The sequence below is a fragment of the Podarcis raffonei genome, chromosome 1 (assembly GCF_027172205.1).
Source record: "Podarcis raffonei isolate rPodRaf1 chromosome 1, rPodRaf1.pri, whole genome shotgun sequence".
Lineage (NCBI taxonomy): Eukaryota > Metazoa > Chordata > Lepidosauria > Squamata > Lacertidae > Podarcis > Podarcis raffonei.
In genome coordinates, this window is record NC_070602.1 from 15308984 (window position 1) to 15325473 (window position 16490).

At 46.6% G+C, this 16490-nt stretch overlaps 1 protein-coding gene across 2 annotated transcripts in view; it reads right to left on the bottom strand.

Moving 5' to 3' along the window:
• Window positions 1–16490, bottom strand: part of AMN (amnion associated transmembrane protein) — a 74147-nt gene that overhangs the window by 50031 nt on the left and 7626 nt on the right. For both annotated transcript variants that reach the window (XM_053368480.1, XM_053368394.1), the window contains exons 2-3: window positions 13951–14069; window positions 13804–13848 (exon numbers count right to left, since the gene is read on the bottom strand). In XM_053368480.1, coding sequence (XP_053224455.1) covers window positions 13804–13848; window positions 13951–14069 — 164 coding nt within the window. The remainder of the gene's footprint in view (window positions 1–13803; window positions 13849–13950; window positions 14070–16490) is intronic.

Below are 16490 nucleotides of genomic sequence, written 5' to 3' on the forward strand. Positions count from 1 at the left end.
ATGTGCGTTGCACGAACATGCCGAGATTTTTAAAAGGAGCCTCGGCACTGAGGAGACTTCAAAACAGAGCCCTGATTCTCTCCCCTCCTCCCAAAATCTGACTTTAACCTTGAAAGATTTCCAGTTTGGAGGATTCTAGTGCGATAAATGCAGGTCTCTGTTCCCTTCGTGTGATGGCCTGGGACTCGGGCTCGGACTTGGAACCAGAGGAGTCTCAGTCCGCACCGAATCCTTTGCCTCAGGCGGCATCTGAACCAAGTCTGGGGCCTGATTCTGAAGAGCCCCAGTCTGCACAGGTTCCCCTGCAACAAGCACCAGCTGGGCCGAGTCAGGGGCCTGAGCCTGCCCTGGCTCCAGAAGCGGGGATTACCTCGTTGCCTCCAGCTGAGCAATCACTTACAGCTGCCCCACTATCAGTTGGGTCAGGAGAGGCTGAGGGTCTAGTAACCCACTGACATCTCCCAAGCTGCAGAGACTCAGGTCTGAGAGAAGGAGAGACCTGAGTACTCGCAGGAGGAGTGCTCGCCTTCGGGCGAGACAGGGAGGTGAGTAACCAGGGGATCAGGACCAGCCGCTACCCCGACAGAGGTAAAAGGCTGTCGGACCCCACCCCAGGTTGTGGGAGCAACATTGCTGTTTGCTAGAACCTGCCTGAGACCCTGTGCCTGACCCTCACCCTGCCTTGTGTCCTGCCTTGGCCCTGTCAGACTGACTCCTCGCAGAACACTTGGATTTGGGACCGGACCTGGACCGCATTGCTCGGATTACCCCTGGGCCCAGCACACTTCACCTGACGGCAACTAAATAACCTGGTAGAAGTTGCCTTGGTCTCTTGTTATAGGGACTTGGCATAAGGCCAAGTACAAAACCCTGGAATTGCAAAGTTGGGAGGGTAATCTGGTCCACTGTTTCCCAACCCTGGGTCTCCAGCTGTTTTCGGACTACAATTCCCATCATCCCCAACCACCACTGGTCTTGCTAGCTAGGGATGATGGGAGTTGTAGTCCGAAAATAGCTGGAGACCCCAAGGGTGCTAAACAGCGATCTAGTCCCAACGCCCTGCAATGTTGGAATCTCAGCTAAAGCACCCATGACAGATGAGCAAATGAGAGGGGGAAAATAGCACGAGAAAAGTCACCCAACACACATTCTTGTGGGCTTCATCCAAGCCACCTTTTAACAAAATCATATGCATGGAGGCATTGGAATACAAATGTCCACATTTGATTTTTTTTTAAAAAAATGTATTTTTGACCCTTGGAGCCACTTCCAAGTCTACAATTCTATTCTATGAGTCTATGATATCAGGAGCTGCCCCTGACCACATTGGGTACCAGGATTTTTGAATCAGAGAAACAAAGACTTGTAGGGTTGGGAGGGGCCACAAGAGCCATCTAGTCCAACCCCCGCCATTGAGGAATAACAACTAAGGAACCCCTGACAGATGACCACCCAAATTCCGTTTAAAAACCTCCCTTCTGAGGGAGCTCATTCCACTGCTGAACAGCGCTTACCATAAGAAAGTTTCTCCTAATGTTTAGAATCTCTTTTCTTGCAATTTGAATCCATCAGTTCAGGTCCTACCCCTTTAGCAGCAGAAAACAAGCTTGCTCCATCTTAATGTGACAGCCCTTTGGACAGGGCCAGATTTAGAAGAGGAAGAAGAAGAAGAGTCTGGATTTGATATCCCGCTTTATCACTACCCAAAGGAGTCTCAAAGCGGCTAACAATCTCCTTTCCCTTCCTCCCCCACAACAAACACTCTGTGAGGTGAGTGAGGCTGAGAGACTTCAGAGAGAAGTGTGACTAGCCCAAGGTCACCCAGCAGCTGCATGTGGAGGAGCAAGGAAGCGAACCCGGTTCACCAGATTACAAGTCTACCGCTCTTAACCACTACACCACACTGGCTCTAGGTTTGATGAGGCCCTAAGCTACTGAAGGTAATGGAGCCCTTTATATGTCCAGCTGTCCTTTGTCAACAACCAATTGTCACTGTTTTATTGTGTTGAATATATGCTATATGGTAATTTATGGACCTAATAGGTATCTAAAGCCATTTGCACATAACAAATAGGAGCCTACACAACACAAAACACTGTTGCTGTATGTAGGTTTTATTTTATTTGTTTTTTATCTTATATTTTGGAAATGTACATCCAGTTTTTCTTTTCCTTTAAATTTTTTTGCGCCCCCCAAGAGAGCTTATACGGAAATCCGGCACTGTCTTTGGATATATCTTCTCTCAGTCTTTTCTTCTCCAGGCTAAACCTACTCCAGCTCCCTCAATCGCACCTCATAAGATTTGGTTTCCAGATCATCTTCTAGCTTATAATATCACTCTTAAATTGAATCAATGGTTAGTTTAAACCTAGTGCCCCATGGCAGCGACAGTGCATTGAGGTAGTTTTAGACTCTGGATTTAATCAGCTTTTGGGGGCAGGGTGAGGAGACTGTTTAGACGACCCGCATGGATTATTTTACAAGGTTTGTTAGCTAGCCCTGCTCAATTTGGGGGCACTCCTGTTTGTTCTGCAGAGTGGCCCTCGATTTTGGCAAAGGCCCTCAACTTTGCAGCTCAGAGTGGCCCTCGACTTTGCAGCTCAGTGGCAGAGTTTTCCATGCAGAAGCTCCCAAATTTAATGCAGAACTGGCCAGTTTCTGTTGGAGTGGGAAAGGGTGGAAGCAGTTGGAGCAGATCTGGCTAATTCTCGTTTCATCCCCAGTTTCTTCTCTGCTGAGTTAAACAAGGAGAACACCAAGGCTAAGGAAAAGGAAGCAGACAGGTGGTGCCGCCCTCTGGACTGCGTTCAGGTAAGAAGGTAGGCAGGTGGGGGCTACCTGAGAGTAAACAGAGGCTGATGGGAACAGCACCATACAGCACCCAAATTAACAATCTCAGAAAATTAGAATATTAAATGAAATCAGCAAAACAAGGATTGCAAATAGAGCAACATTGGACCTCTGAGAAGCAAAAGCATGCATATGTACTCAGGATGCTTCAATAGCAGCATGAAGTGCTCCAAATCAACACAGACTGTGGAAACTTCACACTGGACTTCAAGCATCTGGCATTGTGTGCCTCCCCATTCTTCCTCCAGACTCTGGGTCCTTGGTTTCCAAATGAGATACAAAAGCTGCTCTCATCAGAAAAGAGATTTCGGGAGCCATGTCATCAGCTGGTGTTGGTCCACTGTGCTTCATTAAGTCCAGGGTCAACACAGCTGTCTACTAGGAGATTTTGGAGACTTCATGCTTCCTTCTACAGACGAGCTTTATGGGGATGCTGACTTCATTTTCCAGCAGGACTTTGGCACCTGCCCACACTGCCAAAAATACTAAAACCTGGTTCAATGCCCATGGGATTACTGTGGTTGATTGGCCAGCAAACTCACCTGACCTGAACCCCATAGAGAATCTATGGGGCATTGCCAAGAGAAAGATGAGAGACATGAGACCAAGCAATGCAGAAGAGCTGAAGGCTACTATTGAAGCTTCCTGGTCTTCCATAACACCTCAGCAGTGCCACAGGCTGATAGCATCCATGCCACGCTGCATTGAGGCAGTAATTGATGCAAAAGGGGCCCAAACCAAGTACTGAGTACATATGCATGCTTCTACTTCTCAGAGGTCCAATATTGCTCTATTTGCAGTCCTTGTTTTGCTGATTTCATTTAATATTCTAATTTTCTGAGATTGTTAATTTGGGGTTTTCATCAGCTGTACCCCATGATCATCACAATTGTAACAAATAAAGGCTTGACATATCTCGCTTTACATGTCATGAGTCTATCTCATATATTAGTTTCACCTTTTAAGTTGAATTACTGAAATAGTTTTCTGAGTTTCACCTGTATTATGGATAGGCAATGGGTAGGCAAACTAAGGCCCGGGGGCCGGATGCAGCCCAATCGCCTTCTAAATCTGGCCCACGGATGGTCCGGGATAAGTGTGTTTTTACATGAGTAAAATGTGTGATTTTATTTAAAATGCATCTCTGGGTTATTTGTGGGGCATAGGAATTCGTTCATTTATTTGTTTTTCAAAATATAGTCCGGCCCCCCACAAGGTCTGAGGGACAGTGGACCGGCCCCCTGCTGAAAAGGTTTGCTGACCCCTGGTCACTAGCCTCTTCTTCTGGCATTTCCAGATAGGGCTCCTGTCTGACATCTGCCCCAGAGGTGTGCCCTGATGGCTGTGCTTCTCATGGCATCAAGCTTTATGATATCTGCTTTTGCAGCCAGTGTAAGCAGAGGTGAAGCTGAGACCAGTTAATGATCCCTAAATAGAGACTTCTATGCAAAAACACGAAACACTCCCATTATCATGGTCCATGTTTCCTTCTCCTAAGTCTGATAAAAGCACTCGGTTAAAGAAGTCTTTAATTGAATGAGCCTTAGCCAATTATTCTATCTATTATGTCTGCATCAATTTGCATGCGAGCATAAAAACAGTAGTTCGGAAGGAAAAAAAGGATTATTTGCTTTTAGACAAGGTTTGCATGAGCTGCAGCTAGGATCACCTTAGGAAAGGCAGTCTCTGCAGTGGGAAAGGGAAGGGGGGATATTTTCAGATGGCGCTTGCTCTCAGCATGGTTTAAAGATAAAATACAAATCACTTACAATTCAAAATAGTATTATTATTATTATTATTATTATTATTATTATTATTATTATTATTTTTAATGAGGCCTGATTAAGGCTGCAATCCAAGCCACACTTACCCAGACATGGGGGTGAATAAGCATTCTGCTGCTTGCTCCATAGTTGCAGAGTACTAGCAAGAATTCCAATCAAATGCTCACAAAAGCATGAATGTGCATCCGATTCAAATGCTCACAAAAAAGCTCAAAGGGCAAGCACCCTCTGCTGTCACCATAGTAAGGTAAAGGGACCCCTGACCGTTAGGTCCAGTCGTGACCAACTCTGGGGTTGCGGTGCTCATCTCGGGTCATGTGGCCTGCATGACTAAGCCGCTTCTGGCGAACCAGAGCAGCACAAGGAAATGCCGTTTACCTTCCCGCCGGAGCGGTACCCATTTATCTACTTGCACTTTGACGTGCTTTCGAACTGCTAGGTTGGCAGGAGCTGGGACAGAGCAATGGGAGCTCACCCCGTTGCGGGGATTCAAACCGCCGACCTTCTGATCGGCAAGCCCTAGGCTCTGTGGTTTAACCCACAGCGCCACCCGTGTCCTGTTGTCACCATACCAAGGCCTAAAAGCTTATCTTGGAGCAGGGTGCTGGCAGTGGGCACTGCCCACGTCCCACAAGATCATCTTTCCCTTCTGGAGATGGAACTATAAGTGCCAGAATCCCAGGTTGAGAACTGATACTGAAAATTTAGGTTTGTGCATTCTGGCACAACAAATCATCTTTTTTTCTTTTCTTTTTAAGGACTTTATAAGGTTATGGAAATCATGAGGAATTGCACTACAACATATGGGATGACCAGTTAAGAGGAAAATGCACAGCCACTGGGAAAGCAAATCAGGGTGCAGTCAGGGTGAATGCTCATTGTCATATAACCCTCCAGCAAGCAGATCAGAACAGATGTCCAATAAAGGCTGGAGGTTTTCTATTCTCTACGTAAGTGTTGCACAAGCAATTCAGTATGAACCTTGAATAATCAGGTTGTCTGAACGAGCTCACTGGTTCCATCAGGGAGAAAAAACCCTTTCGGAACCCTTGTGAGTATTTGAGTCAGTGCCGGATTTACATATAAGCTAAACAAGCTATAGTTTAGGGCCCCACTTTCTTGGGGGCGCCCAAAAGAATTAAAGGGGAAAAACTGGATGTACATTTCCAAAGTAAAAGATAAAAAACAAATAAAATAAAACCTACATACAGCAACAGGGTTTTGTGTTGTGTAGGCGCCTATGATGTAAGTCATGGGCCCCGCCTGCTAGCCTGCTCCCTAAAATATCACTGGTTTGCTCACTTCTATATATAGGGTGCCGACATTCTGCATGGACTGGTTGCAAATTACCATGTAGCATATATTCAACACAAAAAACAGCGACAATTTGTTGTTGACAAAGGACAGCTGGACATATAAAGCGTAGAACCTTACATTTGTCTCTACTGAATTGCATCTGTTTGGACCCGATTCTCCAAACTGTTAAGATTCACTGGAGGACATACAACACACCCTTACACTGAGTCAGACTATTGCTCCATCTCTCTCAATATTGCCTACACAGGCTGGCAGTGGCTCTCCAGGGCTTCAGGCTGGGTTATTTGGTTCCATGCCTAAAACCCTGAACAGCGGCTGCCAGTCAGTGTTGACAATACAGTGGTACCTCCGGTTATGAACAGGATCCGTTCCAGAGGCCTGGCCGTATCCCAAAGATTTCGTAACCGGAGGACCGCTTCTGTGCACATGCGCAGAGCCACAGAGCGCTTCTGCACATGCATGAGCGGCAAACCCACTTCCGGGTTTGCCGTGTTCACAACCCAAGGGTCCACTGTACTGAGCTAAACAGAGCAGTGGTCTGATTCTGCAAACGGCAGCTCTCTATATTCCCAACCCTTTGTGTCAGGAAATCAGATACTTTGCAGTTCTCTTTGAATGGGAAGTGCTTTGCCAGAAATAACCACAAACCATTAAGCCATAAACCTTCTGCGGGAATTGGAACTGTTCAGCTTTAACGTTATAATAAGGCCAACATTTCCAAACATTCCACCTGTCCATTTCCTGTCTGCTAACATTCCTCATGCTTTTTTTTTTTTAGAGCATACACAGGGAGATACAAAATTCCTCATGTGGGTGTTTATAGACCAGTTAAACACAGCATGCTGTCTTATTAAAACATCCAAGTAATTAGCAGTTTAAGCAGCTTGGATAAATTATGGCACATAAAATTATAGTGGCTATTTGAACAGAGGCACTTGCACACAAACCTTCTTACAACCCACCCACTCCAAACAGTGTAAGAGGCAAAACCACACACACACACACACCCCATAATGACTAAAAGCCAAGTGACCTTCTTCCCCCACACAATTTTCCTGTATTATTTCAGCTTAGTTCTGTCTGCTTCCTGTCAGTGGACATTAGGAAAGGGGAGAAAAACAAAGGGGAGCGTGCACTAATGGTTAGAGTATTTGATGGACTAGGGGGGAGCAGGATTCTCCCGTTAAGCACACTAGGTGAACTTGGGCCAGTCAGCCTAGCCTACAGGGTTCTTGTGAGGAAAAAGTGTGGATCATAGAGTTGGAAGGGATCCTGAGGATCATCTGATCCAAACTGCTGCAATTCAGGAATATGTAGCTATCCCTTATGGGGATCGAACCTGCAACCTTGATGTTACCAGCATCACCCCCTAACCAGCTGAGCTATCCAGCCAATGGCATGGAAGGGACTAAGATTAGTACACCGAACGCCTTGGAGAAACGGTATACAGTCATACCTCGGGTTGAATGTGCTTCAGGTTTAGCACTTTCGGGTTGCGCTCTGCGGCAACCTGGAAGTAACGGAGTGCATTACTCCCGGGTTTCGCTGCTCGCGCATGCGCAGACGCTCAAAATGACATCACACGATGAGCGGAAGCGGCAAAAATGTGACCCACAGACCCGCCATCGCGTCTTACGTTCCATTCAGGATGCGAACGGGGCTCCGGAATGGATCCCGTTTGCATCCCAAGGTACCACTGTATGCAAAAAATTAGGGAAGCGGTGATTTAGGTGTGACCCAGACTTCCAAGAAGGAGACTGAGCAGCCTGCCTCCCCAGAAAGAGAAATCATTTTCAACTTGCGCAAGGCTCTGCTGGAAGATGCAAAGAGGTATTTTGGAGCAGATTTGTGGCAGACACTAGGAAGGAGCTCATCATGTACCACACAATGGATCCTTAGAACTTCCAAACACATCGACAGCCAATCCTGCTGGGCCAGACCGATGGCCCATCCAGCCCAGTCTCCTGTTCTCACAGCGACCAGGCAGATGCCAGTGGGCAACCCACAAGCAAATATTCAGAAGCAAGGCTGCCTCCAGCTACAGAGGCCGGACATAGCCATCAAGAAGAAGAGTTTGGATTTGATATCCCGCTTTATCACTATTCTAAGGAGTCTCAAAGCGACTGACAATCTCCTTTCCCTTCCTCCCCCACAACAAACACTCTGTGAGGTGAGTGGGGCTGAGAGACTTCAGAGAAGTGTGACTGGCCCAAGGTCACCCAGCAGCCGCATGTGGAGGAGTGGGGACGCGAACCCGGTTCACCAGATTACGAGTCTATCGCTCTTAACCACTACACCACACTGGCTCCACAAGGCTTGTAGCCATCGATAGGCAAACAAGTGCAGGGGAGACTGGCTGAGGGCAGGGGGAAGGGACATTATTCACTCCCCACCGACTGACCCTCATTGGCCCTCCATTTTTTTGTCAGTCCCCCCCTCAGCAGAGCATTTCCAATCAGAATATGTTTGTCACTATCACCACACCAATTGGACATGGCACACATACCCTCCACTGTCCTGAGAAATCCTCTTAAGCCTGATTTTATTTTATTTTATTCTTTGGTAGACTTGCAATACTGTCAGACTTCAAGGGAATCCGTTCCCCCTCCCTCATGGCTGGATGCCAGAAATGGGGAAAACAAGACGTTCTTGCCAATGTATTTATTCAAGATTCACAGAGAGAGACGGAAAGGCATCCGATTGGATAATGGCGTTGGACCTACTGAACTCCTCCCGCCTCCCTTCCTAGCAACAACACTTTCCCCCCAGCCACCAGGGGCTATTTCTCTCTGAGTTCTTTGCTCATGCACTTTCAATGCACGCCGGGTTCTGGGAGAAGGGGGATTGAGAATGCTTTCCAGTGACAACGTGTCAGCTGGCTGCTCTCTGTCTCTGTCTCCCCCAACTCTTCTGTTCCCCTGTCTCTGGGCTGTGCCCTTCCTCTAACCACTGCTGTAAATCAAAATTGTCTTCCTCTTCTCTGGAAGGTTCAAGAGGAGGGGGGCCCGGTCTCCACCATCCCTCCTCAGTCCAGTCCCCCTCAGACCAGTCTCTGACAAAGCCACACACCAATAAATAAATTTGAGAAAGGGGCAAGATTAGACATGAATCCACAAAGCATTAATAATAATTATGGCCCCTTGTGCTCTGCTCCATTCCCCCTTTCTTCCTGCCCAGGGCAGCCCTTTGCCGGCACCTCATAGCTGGCACCTCACTCGAGGCTGGGTCTCAGCAGGTACAGCATCTCCTCCTCCTTGCCTACTCTCCAGTAGCCACTACGAGATGCCCAGAGGAGGAGGCTGGGAGCAGCAGTTGTGGAGAGCCAACACGATGCTCCCTTGCAGCTGCCACTAAGGACAAACATCCTCCCCCTGAGCTCAGCAGCGGTAGCACTGGCGGGGGAAACAGGATCAAATCAGAAGCTGGGATGGCTTTCTTAATTTCCAGGACTGTCCTTGGAAAAATCAGGACACTTGGAGGGTACCAGCGATAGACCAGCTTCCACCGCCAACTGGGTCTCCCAGGGTGGAAAGGACGACAGCCTAGTACAGCAGCTGACAAGACCCTGTCATGTGTCCCCAACCAAGTGCTCTTGTAATGGAGGCAGGACCTAGAGCTGGGCCGACGTCCAGGGTGGGTGGGAAGAATCCTGCATGGGCAAGACAGCCCTTTCATTTTGTCCTGTGCCACTGCAGAATACAAACTCTCCCGAATACAGCTGGATAATGGCTGGTAAGTCAGTGGCTGAGAAAAATCAAATCACCGTAGCAACCTCAGTTGCCATTTCCCAGAACAAGCGCTGTTGGAAGCAGAAGGGCGGGGAGAATTAAAAGGCGTATATTTTGACACAATCGTTGTTTACAGCAGCAACAAAGGGCTACTTGCTGCAAAGTAGTTTTGCTTCGTCTCTGTGTGCTCACTTGGCTATTTAAGTGCTTTGAGAACGGCCGAGCATGGGAGTAAAAAATGATATTCTTGGATGGGAAACGGCATCTCAGAGTATAGCTCCATCCTTGCGAGACGCTCTCTTGCTAGGGCACTGGATGAAGCAACAAAATACGGAAGAGAGGAGGGGAAAACCACTCAGTCATGTAGCAATTCACAAACGTGGAATTGTTCCCTCCAGAACATGCCCGAAAACAGGCTCTGCTCAGTCAGTGGCATCCAGGGTTGCCATATTTCAAACAGTGAAAATCTGGACAGAAAAGCTGGTGAGCTTTTTTGGCCAAAGTTGTTGAGCTTTTTGGGCAAAATAACAAAAAAAAATGCTGTTTTTGAGCTATTTTTTTATGGAAAAGCAGCAAAAAACAGCACTGCTGCCATGGGCTGCCATACACCTGTATTTTCCTGGACATTGTCCGAATTTCTGCTGCCGACTGCAGTATTCCGGATATGACAACCCTAGTTGCATCATTGCAATTGGATGCTTTGGGCTCCTGCAGAGATAGCATAGACTGAAAAGAAAGACAAGAGAGGGAAGCTATAATGTTATGGCTGCTGAGTGGCCTTTCTTGGCTGGACTGCTGGCTAGCAGTCTGGGAGGTTTGTTGTTGTTTATCAGTGGGAGCTCATGGTTAGGCAATGGTCTCTGGTAGCAGGGAGTCTCTCTTGTGTTTTGAATGAGAGGCCCATCAGAGCTTGGAAAGGGCCATGGCTTTCTCCGGCTAAGGTTTGAGTGTCTGAGAAAGAGCTGGCAGTTTAGGAGAAACAAAGGACTGTATCTCATTGAATGAACCTGCCTGGGCTTTGAGATCTTCTGGAGAGGCCTTTTTCTCAGTTCCACCACCTTCACCGGTGAGTTTGGTGAAGACACCAGAAGGGGCCTTCTTGGTGGCTGCTCCTAGATTTTGGAACTCCCTTCCACGAGAGGGTAGGCTCTCCCCCCCCCCCCCGCTTTCCTTTCACAGGCAGGCAAAATAGTTACTCTTATAGGCCTTTGGCTATGAACTGGCTGTTGTAGTAGCAGGGTCTTCTGAGGGTGTGTGTGTGTGTGTGTGCATGCTTTTAAATAGTGAGTGTTTCCAGTGCTGTTTCCAGCAGGGTTATTTATTTAATCATGAGGTTTTCTATATTGTGGTTTGTTGTTGTTGTTGTTGTATCTGTTTTATTTTATGCTGTGAGCTGCCTTGAGTTCTGCACTGGCAGAACAGCAGGATATAAATTTTAAGAATACAAATATTCTACCTGGAGATGTTGGGAATCAAACTAGGACCTTTCACATGCAAAGCAGAAGTTCTATCACTGAGCCACAGCCTTTCCCAACTCTCCACATTTCAGTTATTGTATATCTTTGTAGATGGCTCAACATTAAAGCACAGTGCAAACTGTGAGCCACAAAGCCCGGCATCGGAGACAAAGGGGTCCATTAGCAAACAAATTAATGTGAGTGTAGAAAGCTTTAAAGCCACTGCTTTAGTATTTAGCCTGCTTTCTTGTTACATTATAAAAACTGACATTCGTGCATGAATGCTATAAAAAAATCACTCCTGGGCCAGAATTAAATTTATTTGATGGCAGCTCCGTATAGTTAAAGCTATGGTTTTCCCAGTAGTGATGTATGGAAGTGAGAGCTGGACCATAAAGAAGGCTGATCGCCGAAGAATTGATGCTTTGGAATTATCGTGCTGGAGGAGACTCTTGAGAGTCCCATGGACTGCAAGAAGATCAAACCTATCCATTCTAAAGGAAATCAGTCCTGAGTGCTCACTGGAAGGACAGATCGTGAAGCTGAGGCTCCAATACTTTGGCCACCTCATGAGAAGAGAAGACTCCCTGGAATAGACCCTGATGTTGGGAAAGATGGAGGCCACAAGGAGAAGGGGACGGCAGAGGACGAGATGGCTGGACAGTGTTCTCGAAGCTACCAGCATGAGTTTGACCAAACTGCGGGAGGCAGTGGAAGACAGGAGTGCCTGGCATGCTCTGGTCCATGGGGTCACGAAGAGTCGGACACGACTAAACGACTAAACAACAACAACAAGGTGGTTTTTAAAGGGTGAATGCGAATGACTTTTTAAAAATACCTTTCTTATAAAACTAGACATCAATGTCATCCAACAAACGGCTGTAAAGTTGATTTTGTTGTTGTTTCAATACCCCCAACATGGCAAAACTTGCAGCTAATACAATAAAATAAGAATCTACAGAAAAATGGACCCCTAGTCCTACTCCAACATAGTCAACAAGCTAGTTCATCTAACTCAGTGGTTCTCAAACTTTTTCAGTTCACCGTCCCCTTGGTTCCATAAGCTCATCCCCAGGGCTCCCCACCCTATAAAAAACATTATTCAGGATAGCGGCTTGCACGACCCACCAAGGAAGATAATAGTGCAATAAAATTCAGCAAAGAATGTTGCATGAAAAATATGTTTATGCGTTCTTAGTAACAAAAACATGAGGCTGAAGGAAATTTATAGCATAAAGTATTTATGTAGAACTACTTACCACACATGCACAAAACTTCACCTCTCGCAGGTAACTAACTTATAAGAAAATTAGTAGCTATTGCCAATAATTGCTTCTCCTGTGACTGGTGATGACCCAGAACGGTAAATACATACAAGCAGCAAAACTTTAAATATGAAACGAGGAAGGTGTTTCACTCTGAGCTCTAGCCTGGTCAATTGTAAATAAGCTGTTGATGTGCTCCAAAGGCCCTGCCTCCAGCACCCTCCTGATACCCACTTCCCTCTTAGTGACCCCTACTGCCCCCTCAGCTCCTAATGCACCCCTCCCTCAGATAATCCCTGCATCCCACTCTTTACCCTGTTTCTTACTGTGTTTGAGATTTGTTTTCATCCATCTGGCTCAACAAACAATGGAGTGCGCTTCTGGGGGTGAAGTCAGAACCTCAGTGTTAGCAGCACTGAAGTGACCTACCTCCCTGGCAGTGTGCATGGAGGTCCTGGGCTGCCCAGTTGACAAAAGAGCCGTCTTGGCCTCTCTGACTGGGTCCAAAGGAAAGCAGAGCTTAGGGCCCTCGTATTTACAGGACCGCCTCTCCTGGTCTGCCTCGCAGAGGACCATCCAGGAATAATAATAGTTTAGAGGTGCTGGGCCCTAAGGAAGTCAGATTATCCTCCACCAGGGCCAGGGCCTTCTCAGTGATGGCTCCGACCTGGTGGAATGCTCTGTCCCATGAGACCAGGGCCCTGCAGGATTTAACTTCCTTCCGCAGGGCCTGTAAGACAGAGCTATTCTGCCTGGCTTTCAACTTGAACTTAGTCTGATCTTTTATTCCCCTTCCTTCCTTCTCTCCCCCTCCCCTTTTTATGAAGATTACCCGCTCTGGGATCCCACAGCTAATTCTCCCCTGGTCTCCTCACTGGCCCAAATAGGATTAATTTAGCCAGCTAGCCCTGGTGATCATCTAATGTATACTGGATGAATTTCCCCCCTAAATTGATCTTTGAATTCTGAATTTATTGTTATTCACGTTTTATATTGTATTTTATGTTGTTTTTTGTTGCATCAATTAAGTGTTTTAAATTTGTTGTTAGCTGCCTTGAGCCCGGTTTTTGAACTGGGAAGGGCGGGGTATAAATAAAAATTCATTAATTATTATTATTATTATTATTATTATTATTATTATTATTATTTACATTTGGCACCAGCTTGGCTGCAGCAGTTGCCAAAAGGAGGCATACAGTGAGCCACCGAAACATCTTAGGGACTTCACTCTGGATTTGTGTAGCGTTTACACCTTGGCCTTCTCTTCTCCCAAAGATGTCCTGCAAGGCAGCGGAGTTTTGGACCAGGGTTTTCCTTCTCCTAGATGGGCTCCTTTCCCAGGTAGACAAGTCCCACCTGCCCTGTGTTCGATTCTACATGCCACGATTTCAGGTGCACTTACTATGTCTGTCAAGGAGTGGGATGACTGGACATAGACTGACACGACCTGGAAGAAGAAGCAGGGACATGGTTTCACAAACTGCCAGAAAAACTCGCCACAGTAAATTTTATGTGTATGTGTATTTTTTAAAGAAACAAAACCAGGTACCTCGCTGCTTCGAAAAAGAACGACATCGTTGCCGCACGGGGTTCGGCCCTTATCCCAGTTGGAAGCATTTTCAAAATTGGTGTCTGGAATCCATTGTTTGTACACTGCGCTTGAAGTCCCTGAGAATGACCAAAAAACCACAGAAGGTAATTGTTAAGTTGTGGGTGAACATATCAGACGACACAGCGATTCTTCAAACAGCTCTTGTTTATTCACAGGCCAGAACAGAACTGAACTGAACTGAAGGGTTCAGCCAGCCTGCTTATATAGAGCTCCACTAGAACGCAACAGTAACCATTTTCTGTAACTATCCAATCACTGAACGTCACTTTCGATCCCTTATTTGCATATGTGGACCTGAACTATCTACAGTATCCCCCTGCTGGCCCAGGGTGAGAACTTCAGTACATAACACCAATAACAATAAGCTTTGACTGGGACTGCTGTGCCTGTGTGGACACAAGCGTTGCAGAAATGGCTTCTTGGTTAGGAAGACATGTTGTTGGCTGGCAGCAATTCTCCAGGTCTAATGAAACTTCAGCTAATCCCAGAGAGGGTCCAGAAGCAACTTTACTCCACGTTGCTTTTTTTTTAAAAAATGGATCTAAGAGACCCAATCTGAGTCATATTGATTTGAGTCAAATTGATTGATTTATTTTCTTGTATATATTTCAACAACCCCAAAGTTTGAGAGTCAGTAAAGAAGGCTGATCACTGAAGAATTGATGCTTTTGAATTATGGTCTGGAGGAGACTCTTGAGAATCCCATGGACTGCAAGAAGATCAAACCTATCCATTCTGAAGGAAATCAGCCCTAAGTGCTCACTGGAAGGACAGGTCCTGAAGCTGAGGCTCCAATACTTTGGCCACCTCATGAGAAGAGAAGACTCCCTGGAAAAGACCCTGATGTTGGGAAAGATGGAGGGCACAAGGAGAAGGGGACGGCAGAGGACGAGATGGTTGGATAGTGTTCTCGAAGCTACCAGCATGAGTCTGACCAAACTGCGGGAGGCAGTGGAAGACAGGAGTGCCTGGCGTGCTCTGGTCCATGGGGTCACGAAGAGTCGGAGACGACTAAATGACTAAACAACAACAACAAAGCACAGATGTTGTAAAGGTGTGTTGATTTGTTGTGGAACAAGCCCACTGGAGAAGCTAACAGTGGTAGTGGGATAGGAGAAATGAAAATAATACCAGTATATTTCACATCTGAAATGTGCCCCTTTGATTTCAGATAGCACATGGATAGACGAGTCTAAAAAGTCCAGGACACAAATTTTCATGGCCCTCTAGCTGCTATGGTGGCTCATTTACCAGAAAAAAACAAATTTAGTGTTAAGTCTCTACTCAATTCTGATTGAAATAAGCCTCATAGAGCAAACTATATACACCAGAAAGCTTAGGTGAATTCCTAGCCCTGAGTGAAAATGCAGGGAATTGGAACCAGGAGCTATACTGTACCACAGAACTACGGCTGTTTGCCAGAGAGAGATTGCCCTGCTGTTCCCACAATGTTCTACTGTTCAGCTCACAAAAGACTAGAGCCGAGTCTGCAGGCGATTTCTAGGCAGAGAATGGCTTCATATATTTTGGTAAACTCCAGCAAGCACTACAGCACGTAGATTGACAGGCAGTTCCTGCTTTCGCTGCAGCATCCAAAGCAGAAATGGCAGAGGGGTAACGGCAGCAAGCTGTTAACTGCAGAAACAGGGGGTGCATGGCAATTGCTCACCGCCCTCGCCCCCGCCCAGCCCTCTTTCACACCTGAAGCCAGTCCCAATCTACTGAGAAGAGGGCAGCCAAGAAAGTGCTTTGTGCTCATTATGGCGAAGGATTGCCGGCTGCCGTTATTTAGAAATGTTGAAGAAAATCTACAAAGCAAAATGTGGCCACAGAAGAGCCACGCTTGAGGAAGCATCCTGAGTCCTGTTGCTTAAATCCCAAACCAAAAAAAGGATGTTTACAGTGATCACTTGTCAGAAGGGCAGTTGGTGAAATCTTCGAGGGTGAGGGAGTTGCTGAACAGGTAAAATCCAGCATATTTGGGCAAGATGTCTGTCCCTGTTGGATTCACCTCCCCCTGAAGTAGTGTGTGTATGTGTGTGCACATGACAGATAGCAAATGCTGGCAGGACTTCTGCCCCTTCCAGATTTTAGGCATGTTCGCTGCGAGTCTAGGGTAGACAAACAAAGCCAAAAAAATCGCACCTGTAGCTTGAGCACAGCGACATACAGCCTTTGCTTTTGGACCGTGGTATTAACATGCATTTCGATCAGTTTCCCAGCAACAACACTGAGTGCTCCTGATTGGAGCACCACGAGCTTTACTCTAAACCTCCAAGGGTATTTTGCTTCTTCACAGAGAGCTTGCTATGTCTTATTAGGAGGCCTAAGTCATCTCCGTGGCCCGAGAATCTTCTTTGCCTTCCTACTTGCATTGGTGAGTGACGCTAAGGGCCAGTAGGGTGAATTTTGCAAGCGATGTGATCTTTCTTTTTTCGTCTGTGTGCCTGATGCTCAAATAATGTGCTGCTTGCTTT